We start from the raw sequence: 25,103 nt of genomic DNA, 5'->3' as shown, positions 1-25,103 counted from the left end.
AAAAAAACAAAACTCTGTCACCTTTACCTCGTCCTCTTGCATTTCTATGACTAAATTTTTATCAATGACATTTTTATCTCTGGCATTTTGACCATTGACATTACGACCACTGACAACTTTACCTCTGACATTTTTACCACTGACATGATAGTTATTTACCTCTGACATCTTTACCTCTGACATTATTACCTCTGCCATTTTTACCTCTGCCATTTTTACCTCTGCCATTTTTACCCCTGCCATTTTTATCTCTGCCTTTTTTACCTCTGCCATTTTTACCTCTGCCATTTTTACCCCTGCCATTTCTACCACTGCCTTTTTTTACCTCTGCCATTTTTACCTCTGCCATTTTTACCTCTGCCATTTTTACCCCTGCCATTTTTACCCCTGCCATTTTTACCCCTGCCATTTTTACCTCTGCCAATTTTACCTCTGCCATTTTTGCCTCTGCCATTTTTACCTCTGCCATTTTTCCTCTGCCATTTTTACCTCTGCCATTTTTACCTCTGCCATTTTTACCTCTGCCATTTTTACCCCTGCCATTTTCACCTCTGCCCTTTTTACCTCTGCCATTTTTACCTCTGCCATTTTTACCTCTGCCATTTTTACCTGGCACCGGAGATTAGGCCCCCTCGGGTCCCCAAAGGGGAGCATGGTGCCCGGTGTTGAACAAATTGATTGAGATCTTAACTTTTGTCTCGAACGCTGCTGCAAATTCTACTTTGTTGTCCCAACAGTAATGTACATAACTTGCAAAAATTGTACACCTGTAGATCTGCTGGCTGCACATGGGACATAACACTCTTTTATGCAAGATTATTACTCAGTTTACCTTATGGAAGGCGTCCGCTATTTACTAACAAGAGACCTGGGGGTCTCATGCTCACCCGAGTGTCACGATTTCATGTTCCATGCATTCTTGCAGACTCTTACCTGAGAACATTGGAAACTTGGGGTGGGGGCAGCTCTGAGAGCTGGATCCCCACACGACTCCAAGAAGGGGGGGGGGGCACCCCTCGATCTGCAATGAACAAACTTGGAACAACAGTCATCAATGTACTACCTCATGTTATTAACTTTGCTTTATCACTTCTGTTTCTAAAGAAGACTTGTAAATATTCTTTAATTTTTTATTTATTTATTTATTTATTCATTATTATTACTATTATTATCTTATTTGGGGGTGGGGTGGGGGGGGGGGGGTATGGTGGCCAGTTGAGCAAATTGAGATCCTAACCCCCTAGGCATGCTGGTTTTTTGCTGCCAAGTTTGGTGAAAATTCATCAAGGGTTTTTAAAGAAGAATATGAAGTCAACATACAATTTAAGTCCCCATTTGGAACCATCCAAACCCCCTCCCCTGGGTCCCAAAGGGGGCATCCCTTATTCCGCCATGAATTGACTTGAAACAAGTCATCGATATACTAACTTATTGCATTAACCTAGCTGTATCACTTCTGGGCCCCGTTGCAAGAAAGTTGCAATCAATTGCAAATAATTGCTAATTTTGAAACAACCATTCTGATTGGCTCAGGGTCTGCCCTATTAAGAAGACATGCATGCAACAATGATTTTGATTGGCCAGTGACAATCAGTTGCAAGTTGCATTTAAACGCAAAGTTTCTAGCAACGGGGCCCTGGTTCAAGAGAAGAGGGTGGATTGGGTCCCTCTGGCCCTCCCCTCCCCCCCCCCCCCCCAGGTGGGGCATGGTACCCATTTGAAGGAATGGGGTTTTTGACGTATTATCTCTATGGAAGTGCATTTTTTCTGGAAATGAAAATTGACATGACCGTCTTCATGGAGCACAAGCTCACTTATTCTTGAATGAATTTCTTCCAGATTTTAATATGTTGTTGCTGAAACGTTGGGCTATCAGAAGTGTGCCCTTCGTTTTTTATTGGATGTCGGGATCATGTCAAAAAAATTGGTTGAAATTGAAACTTAGCTTCACTGTAGAGAGATATTACTGTATACGCCAATATTTTCGCGTACAAATATTTTCGCGAATCGCGGTATCAGTGGCATTTTCGCGTGTTGTTAAATTCGCGATTGATACTAGTAATGTTAGTAGTAGGGTCTACTGCCAAGCCCGAGAAACACGTTCAAACACTTGCCAACATACTCGTAACGTTTTTCCATTTGCATTGTGACTTCCCAAACATGACAATAGAAAAGACACAGTAGAGGATTTATAAAATGAAACAATTACGGGAACTTGCAGTGAGACACTCACACACGGCATTCACAAGTACCTACCAAATGTTGCAACAAAATGTAGATGACAAATTTTCAGAGCTGCGCTAGCGCTAGCGAAAGTTTTACATGCATCCCTTGGCCTTACCCAACCACGTCGAGCCAATGTTCGTTCCCTTAGGCAAACGTAGCACGTAACTGCGACCAGCAGCCCCGTACGCATAGCGTATAATGGGGCTGCGGACTGTAGCATTCAGGATCACGACAGGGGAATATCGCGGACAAATATCAACTTGAAATCAAAAAATTTCTTCAATTTGAAGACATACTTGTAGAGATGAAGTATTGAAAACAAGGTTCATGCAACGTTTGGTCCTGCCAATAGTCCCTTTCTGTTCGAATTGATGACTATAATGTGGCTCGGTCCAGAGGAACCTGGGAGAGCTACACTGAATTGATGGCCAGCGCATACTCACACAGAAATCTGTAAATTTGTGTGCATGTGATGTGTGCACATGACATGCGCTGGCCGTCAATTCAGCGTGGCTCTCAAGCTCTCTCAGGTTCCTCTCAACCGAGTCACATTAAGTCATCAATTCTAACAGAAAGGGACTATTGGCAGAACCAAACGTTGCACGAACCCTGCTGTCAATACTTTAACTTTACTGGTAAGTCTTCAAATTGAAGAAATTTTTTGATATCAAGTTGATATTTGTCCACGATTCTACCCTGTCGTGATCCTAAATACTACAGTCCGCAGCCCCATAGCATACGTACTAGTAGGAGTGTGTGTACGTACTGGCCGGTGTAACAGCCGCGTTGGTCTGGCCAGCATTGGATGCATTTTGTCATCGATTTGTACATAAGGTATGACGGGGTAATATTTTCGCGTGTTTTTAATTTCGCGATCAGCCCAAAACTCGCGAAATTCGCGAAAATAACCGCGTATACAGTACTTGATACAAAGTACCTATGGGGGGTGATGTACATGTAGTTCAATGGATAGTGTGTTGGGCTTCGGATTCATGGACCTTAAGGCGGCCGCACAGAAACGTTGTTAGCGCTAGCAGCGCACTAACAGCACTGATAGAGACGATTTGGCCGCACAGAAATGTGCTGTTAGTCAAATTCACTAACAGCGCTAATAGCCTAATATCACAAGGCCACACAGAAGCTAACAACAGTGGTGCTGTTTTAACAATTCACTAACAGTGCCAGGGACACCGATAGTGACAATTTTAGTGAATAATTTCTTGTATTTTCAGTTGTCTCCTGTTTTATACCATGTAGACATACTTCAAAATAGATTGACCTAGACCTAATTAAGAATGTGGCGGGTAATGGGCGACTTAAATTTTGCTGATGACGACACGAGGAGACCAAGCTACGATCCTTTTCAAAAAGAAAGTGAAAGTGACTTTTTTGGTTTTCCGAAGGTGTGCTTTTTGACATTTTAGGTCTTGCTCGGGAAAGAACACTATGGTGAGTGAGTAGGGCAAGGTATAGCCGTGCCGATTTTACGGTATCATACCCTAAATACAATCAATGCAACTTAAAGGACAAGACCATCTTCATAGACATGCAGATTGAGTGATTGCAGCAAGAGGATACATCAGTGAAAGTTCGAAGATAATCGAACAATCCGTTCAAAAGTTATGAATTTTATAAGTTTCTGCTTAGTCACTGTTGATGGATGAGAAGACTTCTACAGCTTGTGATGTCACATGTTAAACCGTTGAAGTGGTCCTACCTCACATCCAACTGGACCCCATGGAAGACCAGCTTAACGTAGCTGAAAATGGGCTATCCAGCCATCTTCTCAGATGGAAATGAACAAACAAACAAGTGTAGAACGATATGAAGGAAATATAAAGAAAATTCAACATATTTTCACTTTTCTCGCATAACAAAAGAGCACTTGACTTGCCTCTTTCAGAAGGTAGGGGATTTTTTTTTATTAAGCATTTAACCCTTAACATACGTCAGTGACAAGTCGAGGAAATGTGCACTTCTTGTTTTTTTTTTTAAATACATTTCATGAAATTCTCTTTATATTTTCCTTACATTGTTCTACGCATATCATACACTGTAGCAGTCTTCTCATCCAGCAGTGACTTTAAAAACTTCAAAAATTTATAACTTTTAGACCAATTTCATGATTTTCCCCAAACTTTCACTGATCTTATCAACATGTTCTACTAATATTGCTGCATTCACTCAATCCATTTTGTAGGTGGACTTGTCCTTTAATAGTGAAATAGGCTATATACCCATTAAAGCCAAAGATGATGAACTTATTATCACAACTATTGTATACATATGTAACTATAGAAATGCCGCTATGGCGACCGGTTGCCTCTGGCAGTATGCATGGTTCTCCCAATATATATAGGTCTAGAGTGCATCTTGACAAAGTAAGATGGCAGTTTCACATAACTGGTAAAGAAATAAAATGACATGTTTGTCACAAATGTGTTGAGTGTGTTTCTTTTCCTTGAACTTAGTTTCATTTGAACGAATGGCTGACCATCTGTGTAGCATCATTGCATAATGTTTCCTGACAAGCGTTGTGCTTTATAAAACTATAGTAGGCCTACTCCATGTAACATTTATTTCTTCGTCAGTGTAGTCTGGAGCTCAAACTGTTTTTTGTTTTGTTTTTGTTTTTTTTTCGTGTAGGTTTATTGGTGTTGTATGGTAGTCGTATACAAGATAGGGCCTCATCCACGTCAAGCTCCGGTTATGATTACTGTCCCCCGAGGTATTGATTTCTCCTTTATTTGTTCACACATGAGCACAGTATGCCTGAACATAATTTATGTTACTTTGTTTTACACGTTATTAGAAATTGATGACGTTGTAATATTGAGAAATTCTTGCATTGATTTGTATGTTATACTCTCCTTTTTTTGCATACTGTTCATCACTTTGTTTTCATTTGTTATTGCATCTGGAGAAAGGAAATGCGGAAATACAACCAAACCACACCACACAAACCAAATCAAACTCTCTTCGCTTTATTCTGCGCCATTATGATCAATTCAAATACAGCTCTGCAGGGCCAGTGAAATGGGGGGGGGGGGGGGGAGGGCTCGTAGGACTACATAGGAGTGTATAGGGGCGACATTGGGTGTCACCACTTTGGGCCCCGGCCACCCCGGAAGTGGCGCTATAAGGAAAAACATAAGGAATGAAACCTTTGAGTGCGGTAAGGCCTTTGTTTTTGCCCTGAAGACCTTTTTTTTTTTTGCTTGTCAGCCGAAGAAACCCGGAAGTGGAATGAGAAAGATGAGACCTATTTATTATTATTGTTATCATTATTATCATTATTATTATTATTGCTATTATCATAATTATTATTGCTTGTCAGCTGAAGAAACTCTGAAGTGGCACCCGATGTTGTGCTGTCCTTTTAGTTTTTGATTTGTTTTGTTTTGCTTTGTTTTGTTTTTGTTAGCTCATGAAAACCCAGAATTGGGCCCCTCCCCCACCCACTTTTGAAAATGTGGCATCAGTGATGCTCTAAAGAAGGCAACAATGAACGGATGATATCGAACTGTTTAAAGATATGAATACACATCACTCACGAAGACAACAATGCACTGCGTTGTGCTGCCGCTGCATCAACAAGTTGCGTCAATCTATGAATACAGTGTAGATCATTACGCACAAATCGCATAGATTTTGCCTAACTCTATGCCTCAAATCCAGTGACAGCACCCTAACAGCGCACGTGTCTAACAGTGCTTTCTGTGCGGTCATTTTGCCCGTGCTGTTAGTGGCTCATTTGTTAGGTACTTGTTAGCGCTAACAAACCTCCCACTAACAGCGTTTCTGTGCGGCCGGTGCAGGTGTTCGAACCCCATATATGCATTTTTTGTCTTTTTTTTTACTTCATAAAAAAAATCTGTACAATTTTCCTTTTTCTTTCGTAATGTGTTATTCTGCCCTCCGAACTTTATCTTTACCAAATTTTTTATTGTTTTTTTAAAATTAGAGTTGTATATTATACCTTAAATTTTCTCTTTATTTTTCTTTCTTTCTTCCACTATCACTGCAATAGCTCAAGATTAACTGGCCCTACCACCCCCATATTTTGCACATGTTTAGTCCATGTCATGAACATCAATAACAACTACTTCATCAGACACCATCTTGATTGTGTAAATTAAAGTTAAATGTCATACATTGTAAATCTTTAATCCTTTGTCTTGGTGAATACGTGTCCTTTCAAAAAATATCTCATCCTGTATGTTGATAAATACATGGAATATTGCTCCCATACTTTGCACACATATAAATCATGTCAAGAGAATCATTTTGACTTTTTCCTCAGACACCACCTTGGATGTGCAAATGAAGTTCAAAGACACAACATTTTTGTTTTGTGTCTTTGTTAGCATCATATATGTGACCGTGCATCACAAAACGGAAAAAAAGTCGCACCCCTACGTGAGGACTGAAAAAAGGTGAAACGGTTCAACCAAGTCAGTATTGGGTTTTTTATATTTTCTGAAAGAGCTACCCTTCTTCTATATTGTCTCTTAAGTTTGGGATCATAGGAAGAATGGGAAAGTACATTTTCAGCAGTTTTTCACAACCATTTTTTTTTCGTAGAGTAGTGAGATCAGGTGTGTCATAGAGGCCCCTTTCCATTTCTTGATAACCCATTGCACATTCTTCACTTTCAAGTCGATTAACTTTTGAAGAGATAATGCTACTGCTTTGAAAGTTGGCATTAATCATGACAGAATGTGTTAATAGAGTATATTTAATTTCAGCCTAATCTGATAATCTCTTCATTGTTGTTGCTCCGGTGGTTTACATCCTGTTTTTTGTCCTATTCATCGCACAGCTATTGCGGTTGGTAAGGATTTAAAGCGCTTGAATAGACGCTGTACTTCAAAGCCTCTTTTCTCTGTTCACACTTTTCCAGAGTGTGTGCTTTCTTTCCAATATTAAGATAGGTTAGGACAGTCCCTTTCAAGTGAGCTATACATCATTTTAAAGCTTAGAGTCGGCTCTTCCAGGATCTGCCCTTAACTTAAAATCCATGTCTGGCAACTTTTTGTTGGTTTTGTGATGCAGGGTCACATATGCCCTTTCCATTTTAAATCTGTAGGGATGATGACAGGTTCGATTCCCCTTTTTTTACAGAGAATCTCACGAATCACGATTGAGACAAAACAGCAACACATTTTAAAAGTAAGGAATTACTCAAAATTGTTTATCTTACCTGAAAGAGTAAAATTCAAGGTTTGATACAAACCCAGTTATACCAGGATCTTCCAAGAGGAACATGTTTTTATTCACTGCAGGGATTTATAATGGCCAGAGCAGCGAATGTCTCAGTGTGAAAAATATTACTGCCCATATATCTCCATAACATTTGATATAGATTTTTACAATCTGATTCAGTTCAGAATCGGAATGAACTGTATATGTGGACAGAATATTAAGTTTGTACTGTTAACCTATGTAATGGTAGACAAGCAAAAATGTAAATTCTGTTGAAATATTACTCTTTTGCCAAATACGTTCTTCAATTCATGCACATTTCACAGAATCTCATTATGTCGACCTCTTATTTCACTGTTTAATATTTTAATCCTTACTCCGAAATAATAAGGTGCTTTTTCTACAACTCAACGAACATAGCATAGTTTTCATCATGGATGTGCACTTATAGCTCACAGACGTTTTGAACAATGCAGTTCTGCAGAGTTGGAAATGTATTCTATTCAAAACAAACAGCGGTTTCATGTCGAGAACTACTCAATAAAATCCTGAATAATTATTAGCCATTCTCAATTTTAAATGCTTGTTTCGTTTTTCGTTGTGAAGATTCAAAGAAAACACTATTTCCATCTCTCATAGATGGATGTATGAACATATGTGTAATCTCGGTGACGTGTTCCATCTGATGAAACATAATGCCTTATCGCTAGTATGTTCCATAAAGCAAAATCAGTTTACTCAGCAATTATAACTAGGCAAGTGCCAAATTGTGTCTCGCCCATTCGCGTACAAGAAATCAATATTTTTCTAACTCCCAGAAGTTCATTGACCCGCCTATGACCTTGTGGTGACCTTCAACTCCCCAAGGGACATTTACCATCCAAGTTTGGTAACAAACTGACAAAGGGATCAAAAGTTATGAGCCATAATCGAAACGTGCCATAAAAACTGAATGGGCCCTAAAAATTTGTTGACCCCCTCCTGTGTCCTTTGACCTTGTGATGACCTTTAATTCCCTAAGGGACATCCACCGTCCAAGTTTGGTCACAAACAGACTTAGGGATCAAAAGTTATGAGCCACAATCGAAACGCGCCATAAAAACTTAACATTGGGCCCTAAAAGTTTGTAGACCCTTTCTGTGATCTTTGACCTTGTGATGACCTTTAATTCTCTAAGGGACAGCTACTGTCCAAGTTTGGTCACAAACGGACAAAAGGATCAAAAGTTATGAGCCACAATCGAAACGCGCCCTAAAAAAATCAACATTGGGCCCTAAAAGTTCGTTGACCCCTGTCTGTGACCTTCGACCTTGTGATGACCTTCACCTCCCCAAGGGACATCTACCATCTAAGTTTGGTCACAAACGGACAAAGGGATCAAAAGTTATGAACCATAATCAAAACGCACCACAAAAACTTAACATTGGGCCCTAAAAGTTCGTTGACCCCTGTCTGCGACCATTCACCTTGTGATAACCTTCAACTTCCCAAGGGAAATCTACCATCCAAGTTTGGTCACAAACGGACAGATACATCAAAAGTTATGAGTCATAAACGAAACGCGCCCTAAAAACTTAACATTGGGCCCTAAAGTTCATTGACCTCTGCCTGTGACCTTTGACCTTGAGGTGCCCTTCATGTTTTAATAAAATGTGTAACTTTGTATAACCACTCTTCCCTCCAAGATTGATTGAAATTGAAATTGAACGTAAAATTTGATATCATATTTAAATTGACTTAAAAAAAAAATTTATAGAGGAATTTGATACCTTTAAATCATTTTGCAAGCATTAACCATACATGAAGTGATATCTACAACTCATCGGCTTTCAGAACATGTAAAGAAAATGGGGGGTTATTGTCCATCCTGATGAGCTAAAACGGATTTGAAATTAGCGGATTTCTCGCATATTTGCACTGTATATTGCCACTGATGCACGCATGAAATTTCAAATTTGACGGGCCCAATATGACGTCATATTGACTAAAATTGACTTGAAACTTGGCAGAATTATTTCTTGACGTCTTAAGCATCCCATCCATGTAAAAAAAAAACAAAAAAAAAAAAAAAACGGGAAGTATCTATTGCATACAAGCTGGCATGCGTATATGTAACATGCACACGCGCGTATGCTTCCGTCAATTTTTGATCAAATGCTCCATACGACCTGAAATGTGTGCAAAACAATTTTGAGCTCGATTGGAGCATGTTAAAATTTCAATGCGGGCGTACGTGTATGTTTGAAGTGTAGAAATGAATTTTGAGAATACGAATGGATAGAGCTTGACTTGAACTATATGAAATGTGAATTTCATTGAGAATTTCCACTCCACTAATGAAATATGAATGAGAATGTGATTTGAAATAATGACGTCATACTGAAGTTACGGTTAACTGATTACAATTATGATACATTAGATCTGTTGACCTTAGGACACGATACATACAAATGTATATATTAAATTTGAAATTGATAGTCGAAGCACTTTATAAATTTTGAGTTAATCTCTGGGACCTATGGGACCACCTCCAAGTTTTGTTATGGCCTATTATAAGCCATCATGTTTTGTTGTGTTCATCCCATTTTATTATGGCATACAAGGTTCCTCATTAGCACCAGGAGTGCCGTGGCAATTTTTTTGACAGTTCAAAAATCTGACAAGGCATCCACGGCAATCACGGCCTTTCAAGTCTACCTATCCTGTCTCACTGGTTGTCTCATGTCCACCCTGGTTTGTCCATGGTGGCCTGAAACATGACTGCCATGGCCCCCAGGAACATAGTGTAAACGCAGCATACGGATTTACTTTTAATTCTAGATAATGATAATGGACAATGGAGGTGCTTCAGCCAAAATATGTCATGATAATATTGTGTATGGTTCCAATTAGGTAGTGAAAATAACACTCAGAAGATTTGTTATATTTATTACAACAATTTTGTTGCAATTATGGTTCCCACTTATAATGAGGTTCGAAGTCCCTTCATGGTAGGAGAGTAGTGCTGGCTCATTTTCATGACCTTGTGACCTTTTAACCCACGCTGTACAGTTATTCAAGTCATGAAGAAACAGCTTATTTTTCTGCTTTTCTGGAAGTACTGAACACACACTGGTTATTAAAGTGCTAGTTGTAAATGAAAAGGGGTATTTATCAGGAATATTTAAAAGTAATTCCAGAAGAAAAAACTCTCCTTTTTAACCCCCCCCCAAAAAAAATTTTACTCAATACTTGACATTCTACGTAATATGACACCCCTAACTGAAATGCTAACTTATCCACATTTTGATTTAAACATTTGAGATTTCTTTTTTACATGAAATGAAAAGTTGAATACTCAGCTTTAACAGCAAAAAAGCATTTTCAACAAGATTTTTCATTTTTCCCTGGTTATGTATTTGCGTATCCTGATCGTGCTATCAGGAGCCATTCCCAAATGTCTCCATGGGAACATTGTGTACTCTATAGACAGAGAGCTTTTACAAGAGTGATTTGCAAACTTTTTTCATTCACTCCATGAACTCCTTGAATACTCTTGAATACTCGCTAGTAACTGATCAGTGGGAATCAGTGGGAATGCTGGAGGATGATTGTTCCAATCCTTGTGGGATTCATCTATTCAGAGTACATTATATATCTATTGTTGTGTGAAAATTATTTGCTTCAGAATGCTCTCATATTCAAGTAATGTGCAGTTTAATGTTTCCAGGTTATTATTAGCGTGCGTGGTCAGTGACGGGGCATTAATCTGCACATTACTTGAATATGAGACCGTTCTGAAGCAAATAATTTTCACACAACAGTAGATAAATAATGTACTCTTAAATGAATCCCACAAGTATTGGAACAATCATCCCTCAGCATTCCCACTGATCGGTTACTTGCCATCCCCTTTGAATGAAAGACCAAGTCTTGAGTATTCAAGGGAAATCAGCTGATTTTGACCTTAAAAATAATCACACTGTCTCAGTAGAGGGTTCAATGTACAAACCCAGCTCTGAGCTGGGTTGGACACTAGCAGCTACTACATGTATGTCAGTAAAATACCTTGCCAGGTAATGCGAGCAAAAGCATGCACAGAATCAATCCACAAACAATGCACAAATAGAGTAGTGTTATTATAATTGTTGTCTTTGCAATTTCATAAAGAAAATGCTGAATTAATATGGTACAAATCAACAATATGGCATACCAAGACTAGAAATGTCGCTACGGCGACTGGTGTATGCCTCCGCCATAATGCATGGTTCTCCTAATAGGTCTATAGTACAATGTCTTGACAATGTGTGATGACAGTTTCACACAATTGGCAAAATATTAAAATGACAGGTTTGCCACAAATGTGCTGAATGTTCACTTTCCTAGAACTAGGTTCAATTGGATGAATGATTAAAACGTCAGAGTACAGGTATTTGGGGGAACTGATGATTTTTACTTGACTTTTGACCCTTTTAACAAAGTTTATGCATTGAGTAATTTTCAAGGTATTGAGAAAAAGTATAATTTCAGTATCAAATGGTAAAATAGTATTATCTAAACCTGGCCTTTGACCTTTGACCTCACAGTTCCAAAGAGAATCACTGTTAGGTAGAACATGCATAAATATGTAAGTTTCATGATAATACCTTGAGTTACTTTTGAGATATGGAGGAAGAAGTGCAATTTAACATGTTCACTTGACCTTTGACCTTTTGACCTTTGACCTTTTGGTGAGAAACTTCCCACAGAATATTTATTGGGTTATACATGCATACATCAAGGAAAAAAAATCCTTCAGGCATTGCATAAATATAAAGAAAGTAGTGATATTTTGAGGAGTTTACCTTGACCTTTGATCCCTGACCTTTGACCCATGACCCCCAACTTCCCTAGATAATCACTGCCCATCGGTACATGCATATATACTAAGTTCCATGAAGATACCTTGAACCATTTGCGAGATATGGAGAAAAACATGAAATTTCAACCTTTTTTTCACAAAATAACCTGTGACATTTGACCTTTGACCCTGTGACCCTAAAATCCAAACAAAGTATCATCCCCCCAGGATATACTCTCATACCAAGTTTGATGCAAAACCACCTCATGGTTCTTGAGATATCGACAAAAACAAAACGGGACGGACGTACGGACGTACGGACGGACGACCCAAAAACATAATGCCTCCGGCCACTTCGTTGGCGGAGGCATAAAAACTGAAGGATAAAAGGGGTACATTATTCCGTCAACTTTCACTACAGTATTGATAAACTACAATACCCGCAATTCTTCACAGTTTGGCTAAAAATTAATGAGGCACCTTTATGAGGATCATGAAAATGGAAAGGTGCAATCACAGATGACATCATGACTATATCTTATCCCTGCTGGTAGTCAGAAACTACATTGAAGTTACTTTAATAATGGTTATTGGCTTTTACAGCTTTTGATTGAAAATGTAAGTCACATGGATAGCCTGAGTGACTTTGCAGTCTCCTAAACATGAGTTTAATACCTTGGAATAATAATGTGAACTATTCTGGTTATATTGTGCAATTGATGTATGCTGCCCTCTCCCAGCAGATCAGAGCAACCAACATAGCAGCACATTACATTGTATGTAGCACATGATGAAAATGGTACATTTAAGGAGTACAAAAACAAGGAACAGAAACAACCAGTCATTTGTGAATGCAAGTTTTATCATGACACTCTCAGTCTATTGGACCTTTGTCCATGTGTCCCCTTAATGATCATGAGTACCAGGTAATTTTCTTGCATCCTCTGCCCATCTAGAATAGTTCCTGCCAAGTCTGGTTTAACACTGACCTATGTAAATATGACATTGCAAATGTACATAGTTTGCAGTGAACAAAGTTTAACAAATGATGAATAACCCATACTGGAGAGTGGAAAAGAAGAAAGAAGGAAAAGTAGAAATTACGCGGTGCGTAATATATGTCCCCGCCGGAAGTAGCATTTAGTAGAAAAATGTACAATATAGGTAAAAAGATCAAGGTCAAAGGTCAAAGAAGTCAAAGGTCAAAATCTATGTACAAGTTTTGAAGCCCTCACCTAGTGCCATCACATAAAGCAAACGGAATCGAAATCGGGTTAGAAATGGCGAAGGAGTAGCATTTTGTAGCCAATGTACAATATAGGTTAAAAATCAAGGTCAAAGGTCAAAGAAGTCAAAGGTCAAAATTCTGTGTACAAGTTTTGAAGCCCTCACCTAGTGCCATCACTTAAAGCAAACGGAATTGAAACCGGGTTACAAATGGCGGAGTAGCATTTTGTAGCAAAATGTACAATATAGGTTAAAAATCAATGTCAAAGGTCAAAGAAGTCAAAGGTCCAAATTCTGTGTAGAAGTTTTGAAGCCCTCACCTAGTGCCATCACATAAAGCAAACGGAATCAAAATCGGGTTAGAAATGGCGAAGGAGTAGCTTTTTGTAGGCAATGTACAATATAGGTCAAAAATCAAGGTCAAAGGTCAAAGAAGTCAAAGGTCAAAATTCTGTGTAGAAGTTTGAAGCCCTCACCTAGTGCCATCATATAAAGCAAACGGAATCAAAATCGGGTTAGAAATGGCGAAGAAGTAGCATTTTGAAGCAAAATGTACAATATAGGTCAAAGGTCAAGGTCAAAGGTCACAACTGAAATTCTGTATAGAAGTTTCAAAGCTCCCATGTAGTGCTATCATATAAAGCAAACAGAATCAAAATCGGGTTAGAAATGGCGAAGGAGTAGCATTTTGAACATTTTGATCACACACGGACGCACAGACGGACGGACGGACGGACAGACGGACAGACGGACACACAGACACACACACGTACGGATCCCGTTTCATAGTCCCCTGCTCGAACTCGTTCAGCGGGGACAATTACAATACCCCACACCTAGTATATCTTCACTAAGGCTCAAGTGAGCTAAACATGAAATCATTGACATTACCAGGGAGTCTGATGCATAGTCACAGAGAACCACATCGAGAGAGGAGTAGACGTTAGCAAGGGGTCTGCAATGACCTAAATCTGTTGTCAACTGTGCATGAAGACAATGAAAAAGTCCAGTTACACATGTCATAGATCAAACTTTATGATATATATAGAAATATTATCATTTCCATTTCTCTAGTATTATAACACACTGTCAGCTGATAGATGCATTCTATTTCAACAGGCAAAACATGCACATGATTTCAACAATACTGTGACAGTTGGGTGTAAATTCATCTGAAAGAATGACACTATTAAAATGTTCAATGCAATTTTTCAAGGAACACATACATTTAGAGACATACACCAAAATTCACTATGTTTGTAGCTAAGCGCAAAAATTAGAGAATGGAGGCAAATCTAATGTCAAAAACATGGAACCTGAACAGTTCAGTTCCCTGTACACAGAACAAATGAGCACTTCAATCTACAGTTTATAACCAAAAATTTGCTGAATATCACCATCAAAAAGTACATATCTTGAAAAATCATATCTTTAAGCATTTATTGGTACATTATTTTCGAACTTCCCTCCCATTAGGATGTGCCTTTGGATGACTGAATGATACACTGGGAAGACACACAGACAAAAACATAAAAAAAGAATAAGGATTACACACACAAACAAATATGAAAATGATGAAGAAAAAAAAAGAAAGGAAAAGGACAGAAAAAAAGAAGGAAAGAAAGAAAGGAATGAAGAAACAAAGGTGACACAAAAAGGGATATTGTACATTGGTCATACATTTGCCATTCACAAAAGTTTACATAAAAACTGTCGGTAAATACATCACCAGTTCAGAAATCAGAGATGGAAACAGCACTTAGATTTCCTCGAGTACATACAGCTTGCCTTGAATATTCAAGATTGAATATATATAATCCATCAGTAGTATGCTTATTCTTAATGCCGCATATTGCACTACAATGTGATACAGTATGCACGAGGTAATTTTTACATATACAGTAGCACCCCGATTATCCGACCATGTCGGCACCAGCGGATCCGGATAATAGATTTGGCCGGATAAGAGAGATAATGGTCAAATACAGCACTTTCTAGCATATCATGCTAGGGGTATACTCGTGTTATTACTAATTCACTGATATTATGATTATTTGCATGACCTTGTCATGTTTCATACTTCAGAAATCAATATGGGAATAAAATGTAAAACAAGTAAAATATTACTTCATGTATTTTTCATTTGATTGACAATGAGCAACAATGAGATCAATATTGAGACTTGTTGAATACTGACGCTACATTGTACTGTATCCACTGCTGTGCACTCAGTTCCAGTGACAAGCGCAGCACCCGTCTTTGACATCGTCTCACGAACTGACTTAAAAGTTACAGTCCACAGTAATGACTGAAATATGTCCCATCATGTATTTGCACAATAACGGTTGAATGTGTTTGTTTTGGGTGAGATTTGGCACTGAAAATACACGAAAACACACACACAAAGAAACAATGTCAGCCAGTTGACGTCTGGATAATAGAGAATCTGGATAGTTGATGGCTGGATAATCAAGGTTCTACTCTAACTATATATTACACTAACTCTCATCAGGTGACAAAATATCACATCCAATATAAATAATCCACATGTTAGGGCACCAAAGCTTACCTCATATATGATGTAGTCAGCTGTCTGCTCCAAAAAGCTAGTGAGGGTATCTCTGAATACATCAATCTCCTGCAAGAAAAAACAAAACTCTCAGGTTTATAATTCACATGAGGAGTTTAAAGGCATAATTTACCATTTGCAGAGAAACAAAACCCAGCATTAGTGCTTTGAAATAGTTCAAAAATGTGTGATAGGGATAGAAACAACCACTGTGAAAATTTGAATCAGTAAAGTCATTGTTAAGTATTGGTAAATATACAAAATGTAAACAATAGCTATAATAAAAATGTTTCCAGACTAAACCGTCTACAGTTACGGTTTATTCAGAAAAATACTGACATCTCCTTATATTTAAGGCTTTATTGCAAAAAATTTATATGGAAGGGTGTTTTGTGGTACAACAGACCTACCCATACATGAAAGGTGATATCTTGAACATTTTTCAAATCACTGCTCCCAAAGGTAAACTAGACCTTAAATTTGTTGCACTCTTCCATACACATTTACCAAATTAGAACAGCTATTGCTTTGCTGAATGGTTTACAAAGTCTGAATAAAAAGCTTATTAATGAACAGGGGAAACCCCCCCCCCCACCCCCGAAAAAAAAAGTACAATACGGATGTACTTCTCTTTGTCTGGACTTCCATTCACAAAGCTGACTTTGGCATAGGACACTTGGTCATGGGGTTGTCCACCGACAACTTTCTATGACTTCATATCTCTTGTGGTACCAAGTCATTTCCAAACTACCACATCGTTTCTGACAGATTTAAGATTAGCACAAAAAAAGTTGGCAAATTTGAAAACTTTCTGGTTTGTTTGATATTTGAGGCTGCCAGTGTAGATTATTGTGCAATGCCCTATATTAAAGGTAAAACATACTGTAGTTCCCATACACCAGTAGAAACTGTCTATTTTTGCTCGATATTGACACATATGGAAAAGAAATGTGTGAAATAATGCTCTGTGACAAGTTGGGTAATGACAAAATGGTAGGTATCAGCAAACTACATTGCTCTGGCGACGGGTACGTTTCCATCGACTGGTATGCCTCCGCTTTATCGCATTATTCTCCTCATAGGTCTCCAGAACATTTTGCCAATGTGACATAATGGTTTCACATAATTGGCAAATAATTGCTACCTGGTAGTCAGACCTACCAACCTTTCTGCCTGAAAAATTGGGATGAATTGGCTCAAAAATAGAAAAGAGCAGTTCCAATAGGAGCATGTAGAAAAATTATCAAGAAAATAGGAAACTCCTATTAAAACAAGAGCTGTCATGGGAACAGTCAAAATGCAGATTCTTTCCTCCAAATTCAAAATGGTTGGGAGGTCTGGGTAATAGACCAGTTTTCATGACAACACTTAGAGCCATTTTCAACATAGGGACAAAAATAGTAAAATTTTTTAGCATTATCTCCTGACCTTTGGTTCCATGACCCAAATGTTTCCCTGCAGAATCATTGTGCAGTAATGCACTTATATACCAAGTCATTTCTAGGATCCGATGGACCAGATGGTATTTCGGTCTGTCTAATCAAAGAATTCGCTTCTGAACTGAGTTGCCCCGTGACTAGGATTCTCAATGGTTCTTTCAGCAGCAGCGCTGTTTCTTGATGGCTGGAAGAGAGCAATCATCATCCCCATGCCAAAAACATCACCAGCAACAATTGACGACACGAAACCAATCTCTCTCAGTGACCACTATGCCAATCTGGCAGAAGGCTTCATTGTAAAGTGGACCTTAGAGGACATGAAACGATCCCTTGACCGGCATCAGTTTGATAATCAGCGAGGCATTCAACATCTCATTTTCTGGAAAGTCTCCTTCATACAGCAAGTGCTTCCTCAAATGCTGACAAACCTAAGTCTTCATAGACATGTGATAGTCCTCACAAACTTCACAAAGGCATTTGATCACATTAATCAAGGTATCACAATACAAAAACTGCTTGCGATGAATGTTCATCTATGTGTGGTGGGATTGATTGCCAATTTTCTATGTGACCTGTAGCAGCATGCTGACACTACCAGCAGCTATGGATTGTGTGAAACTACCAGATGTCCACATCAAAAAAAAAATCTTGGGTCGCATACTTGCCTTTTGGAAATGTTGGAAAATGCCATTCACTAAACTGGTACATGCTACGGCTACTGAAAAAGTTCACACTCCCACTGTGTGACCTATCAGTTATATAAACGTGCTATCACCAAGTCAGAATCCATGCAGAAGCAAGCCCCCAAAGTCCATTTGGGTATGCAGCACACGTATGTCCTATGACAAGGCTCTCCTCCTTGTGAACCTGCCTACTCAAGCTCACGGTTGTACTGTTTTGTCCCGCAACTTGAAAGTTTCTGCCCTATCTCTGATCCTCGCCATCTACTCCCCCTTGTTATCCTGGCACATATATGGACAACTAGACACACTCTGGCTATCCCCCAACTAAGATTCCGAACAAATAGACTCAGAGATTCCACAATAACATTATTTTGTTGCCCTCATCAACCGGTCATAAATACATTTTTGTCTGCTTGTCAACCAAATTTGATATATGTCATATCAGGGATCTCTTTTGTCATCTTTGTTGATACTGATTATGGATTTGTCTTTATTAATATTCCATTTAAGTATACACTCAATAAATGCAATGAATTGGTGAATAATTTTAAACCATATCAATTTATTTGTGTTAATGCTCACAGAATGATAGTTTTTAGAAAATATATATATATTTTTTTGCACATACAGTAACCATGTTAAAAGTGTATACACTGTACACTAGTATCTATATACATGTGAAAGCAAGTTAATCAGGAGAATCAGTAGTGATTCTCTTATCTACGAGATACAACTGGCCGCCTGTCTCTCAAAAGTATGCTATTCTTCCGGCTTCGCCGAGAAACGCGAGAGCATATAAGCACAGAGAAACCAAAGCAAAAACAGTCACTTACTGCGCACACCCTCTGTGCGCCCGCCGCGCAAGCAGGCGGTGTGCGGGAGACCGCTATTGAATCGTCCTCAGTAGTAGCGCAGAAGAGGGCCGACAGGAGCGACAGCGCAGTGCGGAGAGAAGCGAGGGGACGGTTGTATCTCGTAGATAAGAGAATCAGTACTGATTTTTCTGATCTACATTCAATACAACTGGCTGCCTGTCTCTCAAAAGTATGCTAGACCGTCACAGATGTGGGTGGCAGGCTGTCAAGGCCTGGAGGAGGGTGTTTTAGATTTTGGGAGTGGCCTTGAAAGCTCCGCGTTGGAAGGAGCTTTCGGAGGCGGGGATGTCCTTCAAGGAGAAGGAGGTAAATGTGTTGGAGGAAGACCAGTATGCAGCAGTCTGGATCTCCTCCAAGGAGACGCCATCGAAGAGAGCCCAAGAGGCACTAATGCCTTGTGTGTCATGGGCGTCAAGTTCAAGACAATGGCTGCCGGGCCTGCGGCCTTGATAGCCGCCATGATCCATGCCGAGATCGAATCCCTGTAAGTGGGCGTGAAGGGCTCCTCGGTGATAATGAACAGTTGATGACCCTGCCATTTCGCTTTAGTGCATGCGATGTACCATTTCAACGCACGGACAGGACACCAAACTTTATCATTGGAGACCGAGGACAGGTCAGTGAACGGGCGGAGCACGATCTCAAGAGGGCCCGAGTGGCCGTTTGATTCGTGACAAGAAAGTCGGCACGGGGGATGAGACGTACGGTGTTCAGTTCCCATCTAATATGACCGGGCAAGGTAGAAAGGGCCTGGATCATAGAGCGTCTCTGCCCTGAGGCAATGGCCATCAGGAACAGAGTTTTGATTGTGAGGTCTCTGAGAGAGGTCTCAGCGAGGGGCTTCAAGGGCTTTTTGGAAAGGGCTTCGAGGACCTTCGGCAAGCTCCACAATGGGAGGAGCCTGCACGAAGGGGGCCATTGGAGGAAAAAGGCCTTGGAAAGGCGCATCAGAGTGGGGGGATTGGAGACGGACGACCCGTCATTGAATCCGGAGTGGATGGCCGCTATGGCCGACCTGTAACCTCTGATCATGGCTAACGCTAGTCATTTATCAAAGAGGTTAATAAGAAAGTCTGCAATCTTGTCTAATGGGATGGAGCGGGGCTGGGTTCCGCGCTCCTGACGCCACATGAAAGGCGAGGCTGCTACCAGGGAGGCGGCGCGCTCGGAGAGGCCAGCCGCGGTGCCGGCCTCCCTCTGATAAGAGCCATGCAGTCAGGTGCAATGGGTGCAGACAAGGGTGGGGGGCTCCAGAGATGGGTTGGGAGAGGAGATCTGGTCTGAGTAGAAGAGAGATCACTTACCCCACTAACAGACTCCTCAGCTCTGGGTAGCAGACCCTCTTCAGCCACAGCACCACTGTCGCCTGGTCCTCCCAGATCTTTTGGAGGACCCGAGGGAGGAGAGGGATGGGGGAAACGCGTAGGCGCGTAGGTGTCTCCAATCGAGCGAGAACGCGTCGAGGGCTGCGGCTGCCAGGTCCTGAGCCCATGAGCAGTACCGTGGGAGCCTCGCATTCAGGGCTGACACGAATAGGTCTATGGCGAATGGCCCTAGAGCCTGACTGAGCGAGTGGTCTATGTCTCTGTGGAGAGTCCACTTGAAGGGGTGATGTTGCCCTCGTGATAAGAAGTCAGCTACCAGGTTTTCGTCGCTGGGGATGTGCGAGGCGATCAGAGAGATTGCCTGGGCCTGGCACCACGTCCACAGCTGAGGAGCTACGGCCTTTAACTGGGGTGAACGTGTGCCCCCCCTGCCTGTTAATGTACACAGCAACAATGGTGTTGTCAGTATGAATAAGCACGGTGTTGCCCTGTACACACCGCTGGAAGTGGCGGAGTGCGAGTAGTACCGCCCGCATTTCCAGCAAGTTGATATGTTGACGAGTAACATGGGGGGGGGGGGGGCATGTGCCATGGGCACGCATCGCAGTGAGCACCCCAGCCCTGCAGAGAGGCATCCGTCGTCACCAAGGCAGACGGGGAAGATGTGCGGGTGGGCTTGCCCTGTGAGAGGGAGGCAGCGGTACTCCACAATCAAAGCAGGGCATGAGCGTGTGGGGAAAGCGGGATGGGTTTGATCAGGGGGTCGCCATGTGGGGTGTAGTGCCGCAGAAGGTAAAACTGTAGGGGACGCATGCGCAGCCTGCAGCCTGCAAAAGCGGAGCCAGAGTTTGACTGGGGCGCTGTTTCTGGCGCTGAGCGAAAGAGCAGTATTTACGATGGTGTCACCACTACGCTGCTGGGTCGGACAATCCAAACCCCGCGGGATATCGATCACCGCGCGGAGGAATGTGGGATGATGCGTGGGAGTAAGTTCTGATTTCTCCCGGTTCACTAGCCAGTCGAGACGCTGTATGACCTCAAGTAGGAACCGCAGCTGTTGGTTGAGAAGCTCTGGCGGCACAGCCACTAGCAACCAATCGTCGAGATAACAATACACGCAAAGGCCGTGTTGATGAAGGAAGCCTACTACGGGGGTAGCGAGGCGTGTGAAAGCTGCAGGGAGGACTTGAGCCCGAATGGGAGGGCCTTGTAGCGGTAGGTCTTGCCCCCGAGACAAAGCCCAGCAGGTCTCGTGACTGAGGGGCAATCGGCACATGTAGGTACACGTCCTTGAGGTCGATCGATACCGTCCAATCTCCCGGGCGGAGAAGGGGCAGGATCGAAGCAAGGGTTTTAATCTAGAAGGATGGAGCGAGCACAAAAAAATGGATCCATTTGATCCATTTGAGGGAGAGGGAGAGGCATGGGTGATCTGATACCTCCTCCACTGCCCCCTCCGCGAGCAGGGATGTGGTCTCCCTGGCTAGGACCTAGCATTCTGCCGGCTTCAAGGGGGGGGGGAAGACGGGGGCCCCTTCGTGAAGTTCGTGTGTAAGGTCCACGGAGAAACCTCTCCCTACGACCGACCACATGAAGGGGTCCTCCATGATAGCACGCCAGGCGGGAGCGAAGGCTAGCAAGTGGGCGCTGACGCGTTTTGCCGGTCCCAGTGCTCTGGCCTGACTCTCAAAAGCCGTCATGCTGCTTCGCGGCGGGGTGGGACGAGCCGCACCTGCGGCTCCTGCCACGAGAGGCGCGGCGCCGCTGACCCGTGGTTGGGTCTGCCCTCGTAGACGGGGTCGGACCTACTGGCAGGGAGGAGGGCGCCCGGACTGGCTGGGCGTGGGAGGTGCCACGACCGCAGGAGGGGATCGGCGCAGCTGGAAGTTGAGCTCTCTAGCCTGTTGATGGACGGCGATCACCTAGCGCTAAGACGTCGGGCGCCAGCTGTTCCAGCGTGAAATAGCGCTTGTAATCAGCCGGATGGAAGAGGAAGGGCGCAGACCAGTAGGACCCCCGCGGAACTGTTCTTTCGTAGCCAGACGGTTGTATTCCTCGCAGAAATCCGCCATGAGAGCAACACCGGTGGCTGTGGATGGGGGCATGCAGAATAGTAGGGAGGCAGATTGGTCCTGTTCCATTGGGGCTGCGTCTGCTGTATCGAATTCTCCCTGATAACGGAGGAGGAGCGCCTCTGATTCCTCTTCGAGGAGGCGGAGGCGGCGTGAGGGTTCCAGGTCGGGCAGGGGGTTGGCGACCGAGAGCGGACAGTCATCACAATAGGACCCATTGGAGTCCGCTGACGCGAAAGGGTCGAGTGAGTGAGAGAAGCTGGGGTAGTGGTAACACACTCCTAAGGTCCGGAGCGGGAGCGATTGTGCGTGAGGTAGGAGTGAGCGCGTGCGAGTTAGCTGGCGGTGCTGGGGAAGAGGGCGGTGGGCGGCGCTCCAGAGGGGTGCCCGCAGCTGCTGGTTTTGGCAGCGGGGGAGGGGGGAGTGTATCGGGCTGGGGCACGGCCAGCGAGCCCGATGGCTCGGCAGAAGCGGGAGGCGGCGGGGTAGACCTGGCGGACAGCCAGGCCTCCCTGGCCGCCCACGCTGTTAGCATCCACCTCGCGCAGGTCTCGCAAGGGGCTACACGATTACACGAGCAGTGGTGTGGGCACCAGGCGTGAGATTCGCCCTCGGGAAGGGAGCGGCAACAGATGACGCAGTGAGGCTTTTTATCGGTGTGACTAAGGAAGAAATACGGGAAGGAAGACGTGATACTTACCACCCTGTAAGGGAAGGTGAGTCACAAGCAAGAATATACGTAATATGTACACACATATATAGTGTACGCCAGAGGCATGAGACCAATTGTACTAGTTAGGGAGTACGGGAGCGGTTCGATCCCATAACACTACGACAACAAAAGCACATGAGTATGTCGTAATAATTCTATCAGCTTCAACTCCTTAGGTAAGTAACTGCTTAACCTATCGGAGGGCGAGGCTCGGTACTGGAAGGGGGGGGGGGGGAGCCCACCCCCTGGGCCGGCGGCAGGTCGGGGTTGGAAGTCCCGGTTATGGGAGAGGAACAACTAAGTTCAAGGCTCCGAGAGCGAGGAAAAAATTTTTAAACCCCAACCGAGGCTACGGAAAAGCAAGGAGTAGTGTAGAATACGACCAAGTGGCGTGCCACATGGCTGAGTGGAAAAGTACCGAGTCCCGTCCACACTGTACTGAAGTACGGAGTTTTTTTGTTTTTTTTTGTGACCCCAACAGGGTATTTATTGCCTCCATAATTCAACATTTTATATCACATTATACAAAAAATGGAAAAAAAATACAATGAGCTTCAAAAGGGGTTCCTGAGATCAAAGGAAACCACAAACTATTTACACAATATACTTCATTTGCTTTGGTAAATTATTATATGTTTTCTTACTATTCAGATCTTCCTCTATTCTTTTACAAATTTCTCTTCCAAATAAATGTTGCAAATTAGTTTCACGACATTCTTTTCCGGTTTTATTTCTTAATAGTATATATTTATAAATACACCAAAAGGCAATTGTCAAAAACAAATCTAATTCAGTCTCTTTATGAGCTTTTAACAGATGCATTCCTGTTATCTTAAAATCAACTTTATATATAATTTTAATTATAACTGTTAGATACGAAAAGAAAAACTTATTCAATTTACACTCAATAAACGCATGTAGATTATCTTCATCTACACCGCAATGCTCACATATTCCATCTCTTTTGATTTGCCATCTGTACAAATTCTTTTTTACTGGTAGTAGATTATACAAAATCTTAAAATTAAATTCTTTCAATTTGTTTTCTTTACAATAACACAAGTTTCTTTTGAATATATTCATCCAATCAAATGATGAGTCGAATATCTTTTCCCAGTATATACAACATCTGTTACTATCGGGACATTGTGTACACAATAGTTTGTAAAACTGTTTGGTTGAAACATCTTGAATGCTTCTTTTCTGCTCTCTTCTTCCTATTCTTATTTTAGGAATTTCCAATAACCTATTATGAAACTTTATACATGATTCCTCGTAATTACTTATCCATGCTTTTGGGATAGCCTGGCGTAATAAAATATAATCAAAAATTAATGTTTGCTTACTTTTCTGTCGTTTAAGTTGATACGAAATTTCTGGAAAGGATATAAACTTACCATTCTTAAAAAAATCTTTAAAAAATACAATTCCACTTTGATACCAACCATCATAAAAGTACGGAGTTAATAGCGAAATACGAATAAGGTGGCAGGAAATTTAAAAATTTGCTTAATAGCAAGGAGCCGCCGGGTGGACTGAGCGTGGTCTAATTTACTTTTTAGGAGTAAACGCTCGTATCCTAAGGTGTCCTGCCCGATGGAGAAACCGGGGCGGCCGTGGTTTCTTTGTATCGTAAGAGAAATTTACCGCCAAAGTTTCCTACTAGCAGGTAAATAACAGGTTTGCAAAATAACACTAGGTTATTTTAGGCTACCAAGAGAAAGAGGGTGGATGTGACCTCAGTATCTTCCCTGCCTACACAGTTGGAGGAAACTTGGCAGAACACACGTGGTAGAAACTTTGCAAATGGGAGCGTCTGACGCAGACGTCTTGACTCTGCAGGTCGCGAGCGGTAAAAGAGGATGATTCAATGGCGGTCTCCTGCACGCTGCCTGCGTGCACGGCAGGCGCACCGAGGATGCGCGCGGTAAGTGACTGATTCTGTTTTGGT

General features: G+C 41.9%; 1 protein-coding gene across 1 annotated transcript in view; it reads right to left on the bottom strand.

Moving 5' to 3' along the window:
- Window positions 1–25,103, bottom strand: part of LOC139720018 (prominin-1-A-like) — a 322,225-nt gene that overhangs the window by 18,737 nt on the left and 278,385 nt on the right. The window contains exons 21-22 of the mRNA XM_071631397.1: window positions 16,047–16,115; window positions 14,369–14,458 (exon numbers count right to left, since the gene is read on the bottom strand). Of these exons, the coding sequence (XP_071487498.1) occupies window positions 14,369–14,458; window positions 16,047–16,115 (159 nt within the window). The remainder of the gene's footprint in view (window positions 1–14,368; window positions 14,459–16,046; window positions 16,116–25,103) is intronic.

The sequence above is a fragment of the Diadema antillarum genome, unplaced genomic scaffold (assembly GCF_040938485.1).
Source record: "Diadema antillarum isolate AM-2024a unplaced genomic scaffold, OU_Dant_1.0 scf00000010, whole genome shotgun sequence".
Taxonomy (NCBI): domain Eukaryota; kingdom Metazoa; phylum Echinodermata; class Echinoidea; order Diadematoida; family Diadematidae; genus Diadema; species Diadema antillarum.
The sequence above is the reverse complement of the archived record's forward strand: the minus strand, read 5'-3'. Positions and strand labels throughout refer to the sequence as shown.